Here is a 19,326-nt window from a genome sequence, read left to right as displayed (position 1 = left end):
GCACCAAAAAAGTTTCAGCCGGATTAAAAAATACAAAAAAAATCGAATGACCGAAATCTCAGAGAATTGCTCATATATGAGCTTGACATTTCGGTCAAGTAGGTTTCCCATACTGATGGGCTACAAATTTCAGGGTGTAAAATCACATAAATCTGGAAATAATAAAGCAATATTTATATTACACCCAGGCCTTTTACACGCAGCTGAATTATTACTTTTTTTAGCTGTGAAGTAAAAAATCTTGGAAATACTTCCACACTGTTTTTTTTTTTAATTCAAATTGATTTCATGAACTTTTACTTAATTTTCTATGCAGACCACTTTGCAATACAGAAAATAAACGTTAATATTTCACTTTATTATCTGTTTTTTTTTTATTTTGCACAAACTTGGTGTGGGTTTTCCATATGACCAAAGAAGCCATTTTGTGTCATTGTTTCACCCATACAAGTCTCCGTACAATTTTGGCAGCTGTCCATACAAAAATGGTACGTAAATATTCGAAAATATGTAACTTTTAAATGATTTTTGAGCCAAAGACACCAAATTTGTAGTTATCAATGAGAAATATTGAGAAAAAATAGGCACAAAGAAAAAAATAATTTTATTTTCCACAGAAAATCAACTTCAAAATAAAATCGAAGTTTGGCCATTTTGAAATGGTAGCCTCGATTCAAAAGATTTCAAAATATTGTTTTCGAAAAAAACGGAAAATTTTACGAGTTTTTAAATTTTTACATTGAAAATCGGACCATTAGTTGCTGAGACATCGGCATTAGAAGGCATTTTTTCCGTGCACCTATTTTTCTAAATAGTTAGAATTGATCTGATCAGAAAATTCCTTCAAAAGTTACAGATTTTCGAATATTTACGTACCATTTTTGTATGGACTGCTGCCAAAATTGTATAGAAACTTGAATGGGTGAACCAATGACACAAAATGGCTTCTTTGGTCATAAGGAAGGCCCCCACAAAGTTAAAAAAAATACAAATAAAATCCGTTTCCGGTTTTGGTAGAGAATTGATCTCCATAGAAAAAAAGAAAATATTGAAATTATTGGTTGATGAGGCAATGGAAAATAATAAAATAAATGAAAAGTAAATAAAGATATATACTGAAAATTAAAGATGCTAAATATAAAACAAAAGATGTATAAAATTTTAAAAATAGACATAGAAGAAATATACAATGTTCCGGTTAAAAATTAACTAAATTCATAATATGTATTTTATAATGAGAATCTAAAAATAATAAAATCCTGACTCGATTATCCAAAGTCACTTGAAAAAAAAATCACTTCGGATAAAAAATATTTATTGTTGCCATTTTTTGAGTAGTTGAACTCAAATATGACTTCAAAATTCTTAAAAGTGATTTGAAAGTTTTAAAACCACGACCCAAGAAATAGTCAAATCTTTCAAAATAATTCCAAATTCACACATTATCACGGTCCTCAACTCTGAAAAATTCGCCGCTCTGCAAGGCGCGACGATTCAAGCTCAAGCCCGCAAAAGATCTCTGAATAAAAAAACGAGGAAAAGCCTTAATTTTCAATCTTTATCGCATTGCCCGCGCGAGCTCGGAATTCCGAAATAAACGGTAATTATTTTTTTCACCTCGTTTCATGACTCCGACTGAGCTAAGACGTTCACTCGTCAAATCTCTTAAAATTTTGCTGTTGTTGTTTTTTAGCCATTCCTTTCTGCTTGATTCGCCGTAGAAGAGTGATTGTTTCATTTGCTCGCTCTCTTCCTCATCAGCTGAGAGCGTTTTGTTTTTCTTTTTGCAGAGAATGCAATTCCGCACTCGATGCTTTTCGAAAAAGCTCTAATAATACACGCTGCGAAATGCCAAGGCTGTTGAAGGCTTTGGCGTAGTGAATTGATCTTTTTGGCACAGTAAAAAAAGTCGATGCTAAAAAATAATGAAACCTATTTCAAACGTACAAATTTCAACGTATTTTACACAGTGTACTTTAACCAAAAGCACAGCTTTTCCCGCCACGCAAATCTACCCACCTTTCGTAGTCGTAGAACCTCAATTTCGTTGGCCTCAACGCTCTTTCGCGTAGACGAAGATGAGCCGGAGCCGGACATTGCTGCTGCAGATGCTGTGGATGCTGCGACGGCTGCACCGGAAGCCAACTTGGACGGAGTTCCCCCGGGAGAGGCCGACTTGGAGGGCTGGAAGAGAATGGAGCGAGAGAAGAAAAAATGGGTGAAATGAATTAATGAAAATTGAATTAATTTGGAAAACGCTATGTAATTCGTGCCGCGGTGTGATCACCTGCCAGGTGGGCGAAGATCGGTATTTTGAGTTTGGGTGTGGAATTTAGTTTAGGAGAGTTTAAAGTGAAACTCAAAAATTGTTAATTTTTTGAAATTAAATATGTCTTTATTGAACTTTCTCATAATAATTACATTTCATTTACATTCTAAGTGGTATGGTCTAATGCTCTTCATCTTTGTTGTATTTTTCGTTTTATTATTAACTGATCACATTTATTTTATTTACTTCAAATTGTTTTACATTATTGCATTTAATTGAATACATTTGAGTAAAAAAGAAAAAAAAATCACTTTAACAACTAATCCTAACTTAAAACTAAAAAAATAAATTCATTGAAATATTCAAAATCACTAGAACGAGTAAACTACGAACTGTATTTTAAGATAAATGCTCCAAGCGTTCTTACTTGTTCCTGGCGAGTTTTGCACCCACGCAGTGTTGTTGTCATCTCGATGAAAATGTTCAAAAGTTCTTGTGGTGAAAACAGGTCACTACTGCCTTCACCCGTTGATGCTGGTTGGTTTTCCCTCGGTTGCTGACTGAAGCCTGGAGGTGTTGTATTCTCTGCAACTTTATGCCGCTGATTCAACGGCAATGGCTGCAGATTTGGAACCACTCGAACAGATCCTGCTCCTGGTGACGCTAAAGCAGGAAAATCCACGTCCGTGTATGCTGGTGGTGTTTTGCGACGATTTGGTTGGTGCCTTGTCGTCGCTTGCTGCCGAATTTTCACAAACTCAGCTCGTTTTGGGCAGCTTCGATTCTTAGTAGAATGGTCGCCGCCGCAATTGAAGCATTTGGCTTCGATGTTCTCGTTGATTGTTTCGCAAGCTTGTGTTTTGTGCTCACCTCCGCAGGTTGCACAACGACTCTTGATGAAACAGTTCCTTCCACCATGTCCAAACTGCAAGCAGTTCGAACACTGTGTCACGTCACGGTGCACTGGACGATAACGTTCCCAAGTCACGATGATGTTGAAGATTGCCCGAACTGCTTTCAGCTCAGACAGCGTTGTCGATCCTTTCTCGAGATGAACCAGGTACAGTTGATCACGATACTTGATGTCCTTGTTGTGTCTCGTCATCTTGAAGACTTCGATCACGTTCAACTTAAGAGCTTTGAGCTCTTCTTTCAGCACACTCACATCCATGTCGTACAGGCCTCGGAGGACCTGTTTCATGGGGCGTCTACCTGGATCGTCATGACTGTAGTATTCAATCTTGGTGTTGTTCAGGAAATCCCGAACGTAGTTGTAATCCTTTCTGGTAGGTAGCAGAATTTTGAGTCCATCAGCACACAAGCGAATGGAAGCTCGTAAAGCACCAGATTTGATAAATCCGGTCAGCCACTTTCGCACCGAATCCGATGACGATGTTTTCACAAAAATGGGTGGCAACTTTTCCCGTCGTTCAAATTCTTCCTTCTCGCTCACGTCCACAGGGAGGGTAGCGAACTGGTTTCCAGACGAATTTTGAGCGTCCTTGCTCAAACTGCCTGGCTTTGCAGGTAGCGCTTCGGCATTCTTTAGCTTCTTCAAATCTGCCGATCCTGCTGGTGAGGACCGCCTCTTTTTCTTGCCCTGAGGCATTTTTTGCACTTTTTAAGCACTTTTCAGGAGCTAATATCCAGGAGTACCTCACTGATTGGTGGTCCACAAATGAATGACAAAAATTGTTAAAGATAAATCAAAAACACTAAACCCAACAAGAATTAATAATTGTCAGGAAAACTGATCAATTTCTACAAAATAAATACAAAGAAATCTAATTGGTTTTAAAATTGAGATTCTTGTATTACTTAATTTTATATTCTAATCTTATTACTGTAATTTTAAATATAATTTCAAACATTAGCTTAAATCAGACCTGCCCAACCTATTTGGCTCAATTTTCACATTTTTGAAGGGCAATTGCTGATCTTTTCATGTTTTGTTTGATGTTATCATTTGTCAGATGACCATTGAACATAATTTTGACAAAAGTTTGGAAAAATATTTTTGCAAGTCGTTTTAATATATGTTTCAAGTAAAAAACTGGTCCGGCCAGCAGGTCGGATTGATTTTTGACGTTAAATATAGATTAAAACGATCTGCAAAAATATTTGTTCAAGCTTTTATTCAAGTTATGTTCCCTGGTCATCTGAGAATCGATTCCATCAGTGAAATCATACAAACATGAACAATTGCTATTTTTGACGGTAAAAATGGTGAAAATTTATCCAAAAAGGTTGGGCCTGGCTTAGATACATTAAAATCAAAAATCATAAAAAAAACCTTACTTAATGCACCTTTAGGTGGTTGGTGCCTTCCTCTCATTTATATAGTAACTTCGTCTAATTTTCCGATTTCAAAAAACTGCAGTTTTGGTACAGAAAAGTAGGCTATTTCGTCGTTCAAGAATGAAGTAAGTAGTTTCACGACGGAATTGCAAAAATAGTTTTTTCATTATAACTTATTATAACATCCCCACACAATCACAGACATTTGCTTAGAATTTGATTCTGAGTCGATAAGTTCAACTTAAAGTTAATTTTACGAGTGATTTTTCGAAATTTGAAAATTTATGTTTTAGATCTATTCACAAATTAAATACCGTAAACCGGGTGGCACTGATAAAATTTCAATTTATTTTTTGGATATTGTTAAACTGCCGCTCTATTCGTGTCCGTCCCATATGTAAAAACAGCAAGCCGAGAAAAACGCATGTCAAAGTTGTCCCACCCATAAGGCTACGTGTTAGAATTTCACGAAAAAGTGGATTTTCTCCGGCTTTCTAGAACAAAGTACTACATTTTATTAGTTTTTCTGATAGTTTACATGATTTTAAACCAAACTGCATCATTACCTCAAAATTGACGAAATTACATATGGGACGGACTAGCTTCGAGCGGCAGTAAACGTGTGACGCTTGTTTCCCCCAACTGCTTTACGTAATTTAAAAACGCTCTCTTAAGTAAAACAAATCGTTACAACTTTGCCAATTTTTTTAAATGAAAATATGATTATTATTATCAATTTTGAAGAAACAATAAAAAAAAACTCTAGATTTACTAAGACATTTCACAGATATCTGTTTCACTGGAATGCATTTGTTTATTTCTGTTTCAATAACACTTAGATAAATACAACTTGTAATTTAGAAACCAATCTTATCTGTTCAAAGTGGCAAATTGTCCAAAGAATTCAAAAATGCAACCCATTTTCTGATTTGCACTCATTTAAATTGAGAAAATTATGGCAATCCATATTATTAATGAATTCGTAATTATAGTTGACGAATTTCTAAAACTATTCAATAGATCTAGAGTTTTTTTTAACGATTTTATTTTTTTATGTTTTTGAAACCGCCTTGCGTCGGGAATATTCAAAAACACTCAGAAAGCAAATTATGAAAATTTTGTTCCTTTTCAAAAAAAAACTTGAGATATGTTGAAAGCTGCTTTTAATTTACTTTTAACAATTCTCTACCAAGCGCAGTATTATTTCATATAATTAATTTTTTTTTTCATCTAGTACATTTTTAACAAAAAAACTTACTTATAAAAGAATAAAGGTGAAATTTTCTTGGAAAATGAGAACAAAAATTCCATACAAATAATTGCTTCTAATATTTGTTTAATTCAAGGGATCAATGGTCTCGATTGCTCCAAAAATAGTCATTGCTCCAAAAATAGTCATTGCTCCAAAAATAGTCAGTAACTCGAGCACAAATTTACCGTGAGCAATAACTGCTCTGTAATATTCCTACCGTTTGTCACTTCCACACCAATCGCTACTGAACACTCTCTATTTGCTCTCCCTTGGTTCAGCGAGACCAATTTCGTTAAGGCGCTCAAAGCTGACTGAAAATAGTTTGCGATCGGCTTTGCTTTGATCATTTAAGAAACTGTTTAAAATGAATTATGTCAATGATATTTTACAATTTTGTCGTTTGCACAATATCAAAAATTGATCAAAAACACATTTGACAGCAATTGCCATAATGACCAATTCTAATTGACGACAAACTGGTGTAGTGATGGCCAAGTGAGTGCCGCGCTAGTGATTTTAAAGGTTCTCTCCTCTCTTAGCATATTCGTGTGTGACTCGGGTTGACGGACGGAGTAGGAAAAGAAATTCACGAAGTAGGGGAAATATACTCATTTTAATCACTCTAAGCCGTTCGACCAATTCTCATCACTTTTGCGCTTTTCCGCTATTAAATCAACATTTTCAGATGTATCATCAATGGAGAGTTGCTTGCTCACTCTTATTTGAGCTATTTATTACTTTGGAACAGTCAAAAACACTTTATGAAAGCTGTAAAGTAAGTAGAAATAGGCTGAGAAAGGGTATAGTTCCCCTATTTGCTTCGCTGAGTCAAGCGATTGAGCACGCCGCTAGCAGCTAGTGTGTCCTGTTCGCTCGCGAATGTTTGCGCACTCCGGTCGCCAAAGATTCATTCGGTGATGAGTGAGTGATTTCTGATCGTTGAACCGAAAAGTCAGGACCCTTGGTTTAAATGTTTACAAATCATTCATAAATCGTATATTTTTTAAATTACGTTATTTTACACAATTACAATTTATTTTGTTTAAAAACTCTCAAATTTCAAGCCCTAATGTCACAAAATACTATATTTATTATTACAGTTATGCTTCTACCGGAAATTAACAAAATATTAGTTTAAAGCTTTATCAGGGGAGGGACAAAAATTTGAAATTCAATTTGCAATGGCCTAATGGTGGACTAGAAATTCATTTTTTAAAATCTAAGTGATGTTTAAAATTGCTGGGACTTGAGTCTATTGAAATTTCCTGGGAATTACAAAAATGTAAGGAATCTTTGAATCATTATTGGGAATTTGTACACCTGAAAAGTAAATAAAAAAACAAGTCATTTTTCTTTGAGTCCAAACATTTATAATAGTACAAGCAGATTTTTTTAATTCGACACAATTGGTAAATATTTGTATTAAGAGTATTTGTAAATATTTCTCGGTTCGTTCTAGAGGTCGTATCGAGGTGCTCTGATTTGGATGAAACTTTCAGCGTTTGTTTGTCTATAAATGAGATGAAATCATGCCAAATATGAGCCCTCTACGACAAAAGGAAGTGGGGTAAAACGGGCTTTGAAGTTTGAGGTCGAAAAAACATAAATAATCTTAAAATTGCTCGCATTTCCGTAAAACTTCATCAATTCCAACTCTCTTAGATGCATTTGAAAGGTCTTTTGAAGCACTTCAAAATGTGCCATAGACATCCAGGATTGGTTTAACTTTTTCTCATAGCTTTTGCGAATTACTGTTAAAAATAGTTTTTTTTTAAAACCTTAATATCTTTTTGCAGCAGCCTCCAACACCCATACTCCTATAGGTCAAAAGTTAGGGAATTTCATGGACTATAAGCCTACGGTATTAACTTTTTGGTCAATCGCAGTTTTTCTCATAGTTTTTCGATTTTTCTATAACAAACATTTTACAACGTTACACCCAGAACTGGGCATCGGCATACGAGAGGATAAAGAGCACGATTCGGTAGTAAAATGGTACTGTGTGCGGACGGAGAGGATAAATCCCGAAATTGCCTTGAGTACTTTACTCATGGGTTCATTTTCCAAAAAAGTTCATCTTTCAAAAAAAAATTACCGGTACCGAGATTCGAACCCAAGACCTTTGGCTTACTGAACCGTGCCTTAGCCGTATAGGCCACCATGGTTCGGTGACTAAGTGGTGGTCATTTGGAGCCTAACATTTCAAAAGGGCACAAAACTTTTGTAAACAATAGTGTATCCCTTTCACTCAAATGACAGTTTGCATAACGTGTGAGAGGGATACACTCTTGTTTACAAAAGTTTTGTGCCCTAATGAAATGGAAAGCACGATTTGTCCATATAAGCCACTCAATAGGATGAACTCGTCAATGAACGAATGAACACGCGAGAGGTCTTTACTCACGCAAAATAGTACTTTCCTCACGTTTCTTTTCGGGAGGATTTTCCCCTTGTTCTTTAAATTTGGGTGTAGTTTTTGCCCTGTAGGCCGCCCTAGCAACACTTTTTGGACTCAATTTTGTCATATTCGGAATCCTCGTACAATTTTACGTAAGTTAGAAGTATTAGAGTTGTAAATTTGATTGGAAAAATTGCCATTTAGAATGAATTAAAATATTTTTTAACAATTTGTTGGATTTGGGGTAAAACAGAAATTCGCCTACTTGATACAACATTTGACGTATTGATCACAGGGTAAACAAAATATAATGTTGTTTTTAATGTTTTATTTAATTATTTTATAAATCAAAATTACAAAATTACTTACGTGAAATTGTCCTAGGATTCCGAATATAACAAAATCGAGACCAAAAAGTGCCGCTATAGATATGTTTGTTATAGAAAAATCGAAAAACTATGAGAAAAACTGCGATTGGCCAAAAAATTAATACCGTAGGCTTATAGTCCATGAAATTACCTATCTTTTGATAATCAGTAATTTGCAAAAGCTATGAGAAATAGTCAAACCAATCCTGGATGTCTATGGCACATTTTAAAGTGCTTTAAAATACCTTTCGAATGCATCTAAGAGAGTTGAAATTCATTAAGTTTTACGCAAATGGGAGCAATTTTAAGATTTTTTATGTTTTTTCGACCTCAAACTTAAAGACCCGTTTTACCCCACTTTCTTTTGTCGTAGAGAGCTCATATTTGACATGAGTTCATCTCATGTATAGACAAACAAACGCTGGAAGTTTCATCCAATTCGGAGCACCTCGATACGACCTGTTGCACATTGGTGAAAAACTCGCTCTTAATTTGTTATGAACACATTCAATAAAAGTTTCGAAAACAGTTTATTTGTAATCATCATAACACAAATACAATAACCAACAAAAATTCGAAACCCTCGACAAAGTAGCCACCCTGCCAACCACTTTAGCCCGCGGTTGTCGAATTGGCCAAATGGGACGCTCTCCGCGACTCGCTATAGCGCGGAAAGAATGATGATACCTTTTGGGCCGTTTTCTCCAAACGCAAACTCCGCACTCTCGATCCGTTCCGATTTTGACCGCAGGTTATTTTTAGGAGCTGCGATGCGTTGAGCCGAGTTGTTGTGGTTTGCCCACATATCTCTCTCGAAGGAGGGCATTCCATTACGCTATCTGCGCTGGCCCCTTGGTGTTCTATTTTTGGCAGGCCGGAATCTTGGGCATCTCCACCGGGTGCAGCAGCAGTGAGTTGGCCAGTTTGCGCTTAGTGCTTTTACTCGAGACGATGATGATCTGATCATAATCGTATGGAGGTTGAAGATCACCGCGATCGGACGCGATACGTGATTTGGCGCATACGGTGCGATGGTTGGAAGATGCGGATTGCGTTCGTGAGGATTTCATGAATAAAATTGCTAGTGTGTATAAATCGGTACTTGATAATGAAGTTAAGGAGGTATTAGACTATGGCAAACAAACAAACTCGCACTTTTTGTGTATGACAGTTTGCCAACAAACAACAAAGCCAAATGTATATGCAGGCTGACGTTTCTACAAATAAATGCAGGCAAACAAACAGAGCTGGCAAACTGCCAAACTGTCAAAAAGTTTGCTTGTTTGCGAGTTTGTTTGTTTGTTTGTCCTTTAGAATACTCAATATTGAGTTGTTTGAACAATTTGTAGATGGATTTCATTGTTTTTTTTCTAAATGTCTAAGATGAGCTGTCACCCTGTATCCATCTCGATCCTCAAAAAACCCGCGCACGCCGCTCGAGCGCTCGCTAATGATTTTATGAGTAATAAATTTTCGTTCCTTCATTCAACAGTTTTTGGTTTCTTCGGCGGCTTTCGAGATTCGCGTGATGCATTTTCCATCTCTCTATGCGTTGCTCAGCTGCGGTCAACACTTAATTGGATGGTTCTTACGGATCCCGCCACGGAATGTGCGGTACTTCTTCGCGAAGACGACGCCAACTCCGACGACGCCGGAATGCCCGCAAGCCGACGTTGATGTGTTTGTTTTGGCTACCGGGTTTCGGCGGGATCACGAGAGGGTGTCGAAACTTTATAGCACGTGTGTGTCATTCGAACCCGATTGACGCCGTGACAAATCGGTCCCCCCGGGGTCGTTTGATGGTGCGGAATCGCACCGGAATGTGCATCCCGAAATGTGTTGAACGTGATCTTTTGAAAGTGTGTCGAAGCGGTCGTTATCGAGCGCGGAAAATTGCAGCGGAGTTGAGGATTGATCAAACGAACTTTTTTCGACGTAGAAATCGATCCAACGTTCTTCGAACGAAAGACTTCGTCTCATCTAAAACTACTTATCGCAGAAATCCACTCACCGATCCTTTGCCGTAGTTCCACAGCGTCTTGACGACCCCTCCGTTGGCCGCGGAGATCCCGTTGCTCACTTTGGTCGTCCTCCCACCCAGCTCGGGCGGCTCAAAGACGGGCGAGGCCGACGGTGTCGTCTGGGACGAACCCCCGCCGTCCGGAATGGTGGACAGTCCGTAGTTGACCTCAAAGTCCAGCGACCGGGTAAAGTGGTTCTGGTCCCCCCCGTACTGACCCTGACCACCCTGGCTGAACGAGAGTGACCGCGCGAAGGAACTCTTAAAGTACTGGCACGGTGCAGCCGTCGCGGACACGTCGAATTCCGTCCCGGAGGACTTTTTCGGAATGCGGACCTCGTTGCTCTGCAGGTGCGTTTCGATCGTTTTGGACATTGCGACACACTTGGCGGTTGCTGGTGGTCTTCCTAGAACGGTGACATTTGAACGCGGAGAATATCTGGTTCGATTGTAGAAGTGGGGTTCACCGGAAGTCAACACTCGCGAGCACTTTTTTTTTTCACGGAAATACACACACGGGAAAGTTGGCGGAGCACTGCAAGAGAAAGGGAAAAAGAAAAGTAGAATTTAGTTAGATGAAGTAATTTATTTGTTTTTAATTGTTTTTCTATATACGTCCATCAATATTTTTTGACACTAAAAAGTAGTTTAAAAAAACACGTAATTTTAAAAAAGGAAATTTTTGTTCTAAGCAAAAATATACCTCTCTGGTTTATTGCAGATTCGAAAAGTACATTAAATTTCCCATTAAATACATTAAATGACATGTCCCTTGATTTTTTACAGTTGGGTGACGGAAAATGGCAGCGATTTTAAAACTATTTTTTATTAAACTTTTTTGATGCAAAATATGTTTTCAGGGAACGCCATCAAATTCAGCGTTCAATTTTACACACAAAAGTACCTTTGACTCCAAATTTCTATCTCTTCACGGTTTCGAGCTACAAATCACGAAAAATACGCGTCTTACCCACAAAACTGGGCGGCTTCAAGCCGAGAGAAAAGTGGCACCATTTACGGACACAGAGAACACAGCTCCAGATGGGCGAGAGAATTATTCCCTCGAGGTTCATTTGCAAAAAAAAAGTTCATCCGTCAAAACAAAAAGTGTCGACTTCGAGAATCGAACCAGAGACCTTTTACAGACTAACCTAATGACTTAACTGCCTCGGCCACCACAGCTTGGTGACCAAGGAGTGGTCAGAATCCGATGTATGACACTTGTTGGAAATGTATTGTTTCAATAAACGAATGAACACATTTGTTTTTGTGGTGTGAGTTGGTAGCATTATTCTTTCGATTTTGGCACTGAGCCCTCAACAAAATTTTAGGGAAAGATTCTCTCGACTCTGAATTGTGGGTGTAGTAATAATCTAGAAAAATGAAAGGGGTCCAACCGCTCCACTCTCACGAGATACGAAAAATTGACCTCTGATAAGTGATCAGAGTTACCCATATTTTTCCTTAATTCAGTGGTCGTTTTGAGCCACTTTTTTATTCCATAACCTTTAAAAAAAATTATCTCTTGCCTATTCGCTGATATTTAAACAAACAAAATTTCAAAACATTAGTAAAGTTAAAAAACGAATCAAACCACCAAAACCATAATTTTCTTGAAATAAATTCTTTTCCGATGCAATCTTCAAGATCATTAAAAAATTGATCAGTTAATTGATAATCGGATCAATCGGTAAAAAATAGTTTAAACTAGTTATTTTAGTTATTTGTTTAACCAACACCTCCTCAAATAATAACTCAAATGAATTTTTGGATGAAAACATTCCATAATATATTTGTAAACGATTGTAAATTGATTTAAGTACATTTAACAACGTACAAATTGTGACCAGAAAAAAATTCGTTACATTTTGTAATTCTTTATCACATAATCAGGGCGATGCAAATATTTTTTTTATAATTTTAATCCCACGGCTCTGGTCGAGCACGGAAAAAGACAATTCTCGAAATCGTGAATTGTGTTCATGAATTTGAGAACCACGAAAGAATATATTCATTTTTAAAGTGTAAATGCACCATACTCATGAATAAATTTTCCTTCGTGGTTCTTAAATTCATGAACACAATTTACGATTACGAGAATTGATTTTTTTCTGTGAGAACGAAGGGGGCAAAAAATACAGAAACATAAACATTGAAATCACAAGCCCGAATTTCAACAATTCAATAAAAAAAATGGAAAATGAATTTAACACCCGTACAGTTGATATGCAATCATTAGAAACAAAACAAAAAGTTTATATAATTTTGTGAAGCAATCATTGAATACCTGTTTAACAATCATTGATTAATGATTAGGGTAAGTGAAATTTAAAGTTTTCGCGGACAGCGTGAAATCCGCGAAATTTGGCATTTTCCGCGAAATCCCGTGAAATTTTATGTTTGTGTGAAAATGTAACGATTTTTCTCAAAATATTTTTTCAAACTTAAAAAAGAATAAAAATAATCTTATGAACTACTGTAGAATTAAGCGAGTGAATACCCTGGTTTAATTACCAATATAGGGTTAGTGATTTTTGACGATTTCGTGACGGCGTGAAATTCGTGAAATTATAAATATTTCATCCAAAAAGACTATTTAATTAAATATATTATGTATGTTAAGTTGAAATGAACCATTTGAAGAAATGTTCAGAGTTTTGAGTTTTTTTTTAGAAACTAACTAAACTCAGTATTTCGTTCGCTGTATAAAAAATTTCACTGCTATTTCATTTGAAATGTATAGTTTTAAATGTAATTAAAAGAATCAAGGTATGAAAAGTATTGTTTATTTTTGGAATCACATTTTAAAACATATTTTTTTTGCCTGTTAAATTTTAACTATATGTGTTTATTTGGGTGAAGGATTCCCGTGAAAGTTAAAAAATACTACTTTTTTTGTTTTCTTTTCTCATTTAGAATAAAAATTTCGATTTTGTTAAAAATAATATTATTTTTGCAAATTGATTTTAAATTTAGTTTTTGAAAAGTAAGCTAAAACCCTTAAAAAATATGTTTAATGGGCTAAATGTCGCACAAAATCCAATTTATTTTACTCATTTTGACTGGACAAGATTGTTAAATCTTGCTTTGATATGAAATTAAATAGAATATAAAATGATATAATAGAAAACATTTTAGCTTTATTAGTCGAATATTATAAGAGCATTTCAGTAAATGAGAATACGCGTACCCTACATTTTGTTTCAAAATAAATATAGAGCCTATCCAAAAACCAGGAGGATTTTTTTTTGTGTCGCATTCAAATTTAAGGAAGATTTGTTTTAGTTTATTGAAGAATAATGTATAATGAAGCATAAAAAGTAGTTTCTGTGATTTAAACATAGGATTTTCAGAGTTACAATAACATTTTTCAAGTTCCGCAAAATTTGCGTGAAATTTGGTGTTTTGAAATTGAGGTCCCCGCGAAATTTCCAAATTTCGAGCGTGAAAATTCACTAAGCCTATAATGATGATTTCCATAGCTTTACAAGGAAGAGGAAAACTGTAACCAAAAAGTATCAACACGTGCAGGATACTATTCTAAACAACTTGTAGATAGAATTTTGTGAAAATATTGCATACAAAAATGTATATCATCTAACGAAAAATCAAGGCAATGATAATATTCGTACCCTTTAAATACAATTTACCAAGGATCAACTATGTTCGCCTTGAAAAGAGCTGTCAAGCAAGATTCTTTCTGTCAAGAAAGGGCACAAAGTTATTTTTTCAAAGTTTAAAAAAAAATGCAAAGTGTTATGCGGTGATAAAAATAAGCTTTATCGTTGTAAATAATAAAATTTAGAATGAAATTTACTCCGTTTAAAATCATTTCAGCATGTTAAGAAAAGTTTGTAAATATATTTATATCTTTGATGAAATTAAAATATACAATATTTAAGTGTATATTAGACAAGTATAAGTTGAACTTTCCAGTACTGTTAATTTTAATGTTGAAAAGTATGCTGTTTCGTCAGTCAAAAATTTGAGAAAAACTCCCACTAACATTTACACAAAAGATCCTCTGTAATTACTCTTAGCTTTAAGTAAAATGTAATTACAAAAGCCGACTCGGTCCTAACCAGGTCCCAGTACCGAAAAAGACCTAATAAAAAAAAATATGAGAAAAAATGTCAGGAAAAGTAAGTGGTTTCACAACAGAATCGCAATAATACTTTTTGGACTCTGGATTTTCGTCATTCAAGTGTGCATCTTGGCAAAATCTGTTCAACATTTGATTTTATTGCCCATTGAAAAATACAAAAAAAAAATCACATTACAAAAATAATGCGACATGCATTTTTGAATAAAGCTTTGGAAGATTTATTTCTATTTTTGATCTATCGAGATAACGATGGATTTAAAATGCACAACTATGAAAAGAATGTCCCCATATGCAGAACAAACATCAAGTTTGCAAACACAGATCCCCACATTGCTTGCTTGAACAAGCATCTATCACGTAGGTTTGTAGGTGTTCAAATTGCTTTCGCAATTGTATAGAAAACGACTTTCTTCACCTGATTAAACACTGCCTGCCTGCCTGCTGACACTTAAACCGCTCCACAACAGCCTTCGTCGAAACTCCTCGTACAGACGGAACGGTAAGTTATAGATCTTCGTCTGGTCGCGTTTTGTGTTGCAACAAATATAAAAAAACACACACAAAAATAATAAAAAAGCACGAAAGCCGCGAATCACATAAAAAACACAACGCACACGAATATACACACACTAGTCGCCAATACACGCACAGCTATTAGGTTCCAACTGTATCAAGTACAGAGGAAAAGCCACACGACGACGACGACGGAAGGCCACTTGTTTGTGCAATACCGACCGAAACTTCACTGTCGAAGACCCCCAAAAACGGCTTGCACTAGCTTGGGAAGGCGGCCTCTTCTAACCTTGGTTCAGGTTCACCGTTGATTATTCTTCACCGTTCGATATCTTCTTCGTCTTATCCGGCGTTGACCCCCGTAGACACTTTCTACTATTGTCACACGCACTTCAGGACCAGCTGTTCTGTGCCGGTACCGCTGACAAGCTGTCAAAGCTGAACCCTTTTCGTGACTCCAACTTCATTCTTTCACCGTGTTGATTCTGCTCAGTGTACTGAGGGAGTAAGCGGCACGCACTGGTTCAAATTTGCACAATTCATTCGCGTTGTTTGCACTGGAAGTCAACCGATCGAAACTAGACTTCGAACCCACTCAAGCGGGACAACTTTGTTGCAACTCTTCGGAGATTCTCCAATCAAGATAAGGCTTCCGGTTTTCTAAAGTTGTCGAACTCCGAGTTGCCTCACTTCTCCAGAGATTGTTGGCGACCTTATCACAAAACATCCACGAAACCTTAAAAAAAAATGGCCAAAACCCGGCCAACCGTGGCCAAGGCCCCCAAAATCGGCGTACCGAAACACACGCGCGCACACAGTCTCCGGCAACTCCAGAAGCAACTTCAGAACTTCACCGAATCAGCACATTCTTCCTCGGGCGGTCACTCGACACCCGCCAAACCCGCGGCTGTTCCACGAACCGGAACGACAATCCGAACCTTTGTGTGTGTGCACTACAATAACTTGAAACTTTGTATAAAATCACGGATTCTCGCGCGGAGTTTCACCACTGCAGAACTTCACCAGACAAAACTTCAACAGACGTGTACGGACAGAACCTACTCGGGCGCGCTCCAAACGGCGAATGAAGAAGCATGGTGCAATGTCGACGTCGCGACGCGCTGCCTCGTGCAGAAAACACAGTGTTTTGCATCGTAGTCGGCGACCGGCGTGAGAGCGTGCGAAGAGAATTTGAGCGCGTGAGAGGGAGAGAGTAAACGAGAGCGAGAGAGCGATCTTGGCGCGAAAACGTGAGAGATCTTTTGGACGTTGGAAGCATGTTTAAATGGATTTTGATTGGGATTTTGATTGCAGTAATTTTTTTATCATTCTTTTCATTCTTAGATTTTTCATTGACAAAGTTTGGTACAATTTCTGTTAGGCATCTACATTTGTAGAAACCTTTATTATATTAAGTTTAGGTTATGATAAGAACCATCAAAAAAGCATATACTAATTTTAAATTTTACTTTTTTATTCACCCGTTGGAAATATTTTTCAATGCTTATTTCCCTCCTCTTTTTAAATTCGCTTTACAAATTTTGAGCGCACTGATTTAGGAAAAATCCAATGATGCTAGAGTTTTTATGAAAACTTTATGAAAACAAAATCATATCTTCGTGTTTAGTACAATCCAGACTCGAGTATCCGAAACCTCGATTATCCGTAGTTTCGATTATCCGAAGGTTTTTATGAGACTTCTGATAATCGATTCATGGACAAAAACATTTTTTTCGTATTTTTTATTTTCTTTTACTTTTAACATCAAATTCGAATTTTGCGACCCCATTTCAGTAAAATTTGAATGGTTGATTCTCTATTAAATTTAAAAATGCGTTTTTTCAATATTTTATCACGCCTTGGATTTAAAAATTCTAAATCACTTTAAAGTCCGGGTTCGCAACGATCCCGGATATCCGAAGCTTCAATTAGGTTTCTCAAGGACTTAGGGTAATCGAATCATGGTGATTTTTTTTCTCGTTTTAACATAAAAGTCAATTTGGAATGGTTGATTGCCTATTTCTGGGGACATATTTGAGCTCGATAACCCAAAATAAGAAAATATTATTTAATTTAAATCCGTCTGTTTCGGTGAAAACTGACACAAATTTTAGAATAAAGTTTTTGAAATTTTGAGAAGGTAGATTGGTGGAAATATTTGATTTCGGTGATCAAATTAATAATAGAATAAAATAAGCGATTCCCCACGAAAATAGCATGATTCGAAAAAATAGTTTTTCGATTGAGGCCGAAATAATTAGACCCGTATTTAAGGGTGACCTTAGCCGTGTTACGGTAGCATTTCGTAATTTTCGTAAAAACCACATTCCTCGAACAATTTTACAAAACATATCTAAAATGGTGGAGTTTCATTAACAGGATTCTTAGATATGATTTTTTTTTTAAGAATAAAAACTTAAATTGAAGTGAAATTTTGTGTGAGAACTTTGAATAATCGAGCCTGGACTGTATAACTAATCCATTGCAAAATTGCAAATTTATCAATTTCGGGAATATTTATTTTTCGGTAACTGAAGTAACTCTCTAAGTTTACGAAATTCATTTTTTATCCTGTATTTCATCTATTTTGATGAATTTCAAATTTGATTCGAAGCAACAAATCTGAGGGCTATTCTACTGGTGCTGCTCTTCTAGACATAGAAAAAGCATTTGACAGTGTTTGGCATAAAGGTTTGATTGCGAAATTAAAAAGGTTTAATTTTCCGATTTATATCGTGAAAATTATCCAAAATTATTTGACGGATCGGACTCTGCAGGTATGTTATCAGAATAGCAAATCTGATCAACTACCTGTACGTGCTGGCGTCCCTCAAGGAAGCATTTTAGGTCCAATTTTATACAATATTTTTACTTCTGACTTGCCTGATTTGCCCCCAGGATGTCAGAAATCACTTTTTGCTGATGATACAAGCATCTCCGCCAAAGGTAGAAGAAGCCTTCGTGTCATCACAAGAAGATTACAAAAAAGCTTGGATATTTTCAATTCTTATTTGAAAGAATGGAAAATTACTCAAAATGCTGCAAAAACTCAACTTATTATTTTCCCTCACAAACCAAGGGCTGATTTTCTTAAACCAAAAAGTCATCGGAGGTAAATTTAAAGTGGGAGGATCAAGTGAAATATCTTGGACTTGCTTTTGACAAAAACCTTACTTACAAGGATCACATTGAAAGTATCCAGGTTAAATGTAACAAATATATTAAATGTTTGTATCCACTTATAAACAGGAATTCTAGACTTTGTCTCAAGAATAAACTGTTGATTTATAAACAAATTTTCAGACTTGCCATGCTTTATGCTGTGCCGATCTGGACAAGCTGTTGCTTAACCAGGAAGAAAAAACTTCAGAGGATTCAGAACAAAATTCTGAAAATGATTCTGAAACTTCCTCCCTGGTTCAGCACCAGTGAACTTCATCAATTAGCCGAAGTTGACACTTTGGATGTTATGTCCAATAAGATAATTGATGCATTTCGACAAAAATCATTGCAGTCTTCAGCTGCATTGATCCGCTCTTTATATAGTTTATAAGTTAGTTTTAAGGTATCCCTTTTCCCTTTTGTACATGTAGGACCTCCTACATTTGAAATCACTGAATAGCGAAAGCTACAATATTTCATGAATAAATGAAAGTTGCTTGTATTTAAAATTGAGGTGAAAAGTCATCGATTGTGATTGGACACTCAATAATATTTTAACTGAATGAATGTAGGGGAAAGTGGGGCAAGTGTAACAAGCTAAGGAAATGCTCGTTATAACCCATCAAAAACGTTAAAAATCTGTCGGATTTTTTTATAATCATCTTATTCCAGGTCTTGACTAAGACTTTGATAGAAGAAGTTTTTAAAAAATCCTGTTTTTTAATGTAAAAAAATGATTTTAAAAAAATTGATTTTCCGTACGTTCTTCTCAACTAGTGGGGCAAGACGAACAACCCGTTGGGGCAAGAGGAACAATGCATGAAATAACATGTTAATTTGCTAACAATTGAACTGTTATCACTTAGGTACATCAGATTAGAATGTATTTGAAACGTTTCTTTAATTTTTAGATTAATTAATAATATTTTACTAAAAAATTG

At 36.1% G+C, this 19,326-nt stretch overlaps 1 protein-coding gene across 2 annotated transcripts in view; it reads right to left on the bottom strand.

Annotated features, from left to right (window-relative positions):
* LOC120422430 (midnolin homolog) overlaps positions 1–16,300 on the bottom strand; it is a 330,394-nt gene extending 314,094 nt beyond the window's left edge. Inside the window, exons 1-4 of one of the 2 annotated variants that reach the window (XM_052710974.1) lie at positions 15,446–16,300; positions 15,126–15,228; positions 10,597–11,140; positions 2,020–2,184 (exon numbers count right to left, since the gene is read on the bottom strand). In XM_052710974.1, coding sequence (XP_052566934.1) covers positions 2,020–2,184; positions 10,597–10,980 — 549 coding nt within the window. In that variant the 5' untranslated portion in view covers positions 10,981–11,140; positions 15,126–15,228; positions 15,446–16,300. Of the gene's footprint in view, positions 1–2,019; positions 2,185–10,596; positions 11,141–15,125 lie in introns of both variants that reach the window. The other variant, XM_052710973.1, reaches the window with a different exon arrangement.
* Between the last annotated feature and the right edge of the window lie 3,026 nt (positions 16,301–19,326).

The sequence above is a fragment of the Culex pipiens genome, chromosome 3 (assembly GCF_016801865.2).
Source record: "Culex pipiens pallens isolate TS chromosome 3, TS_CPP_V2, whole genome shotgun sequence".
Taxonomy (NCBI): Eukaryota; Metazoa; Arthropoda; class Insecta; order Diptera; family Culicidae; genus Culex; species Culex pipiens.
Note: the sequence above shows the minus strand (reverse complement) of the source record. Positions and strands in the feature narration are given on the sequence as shown.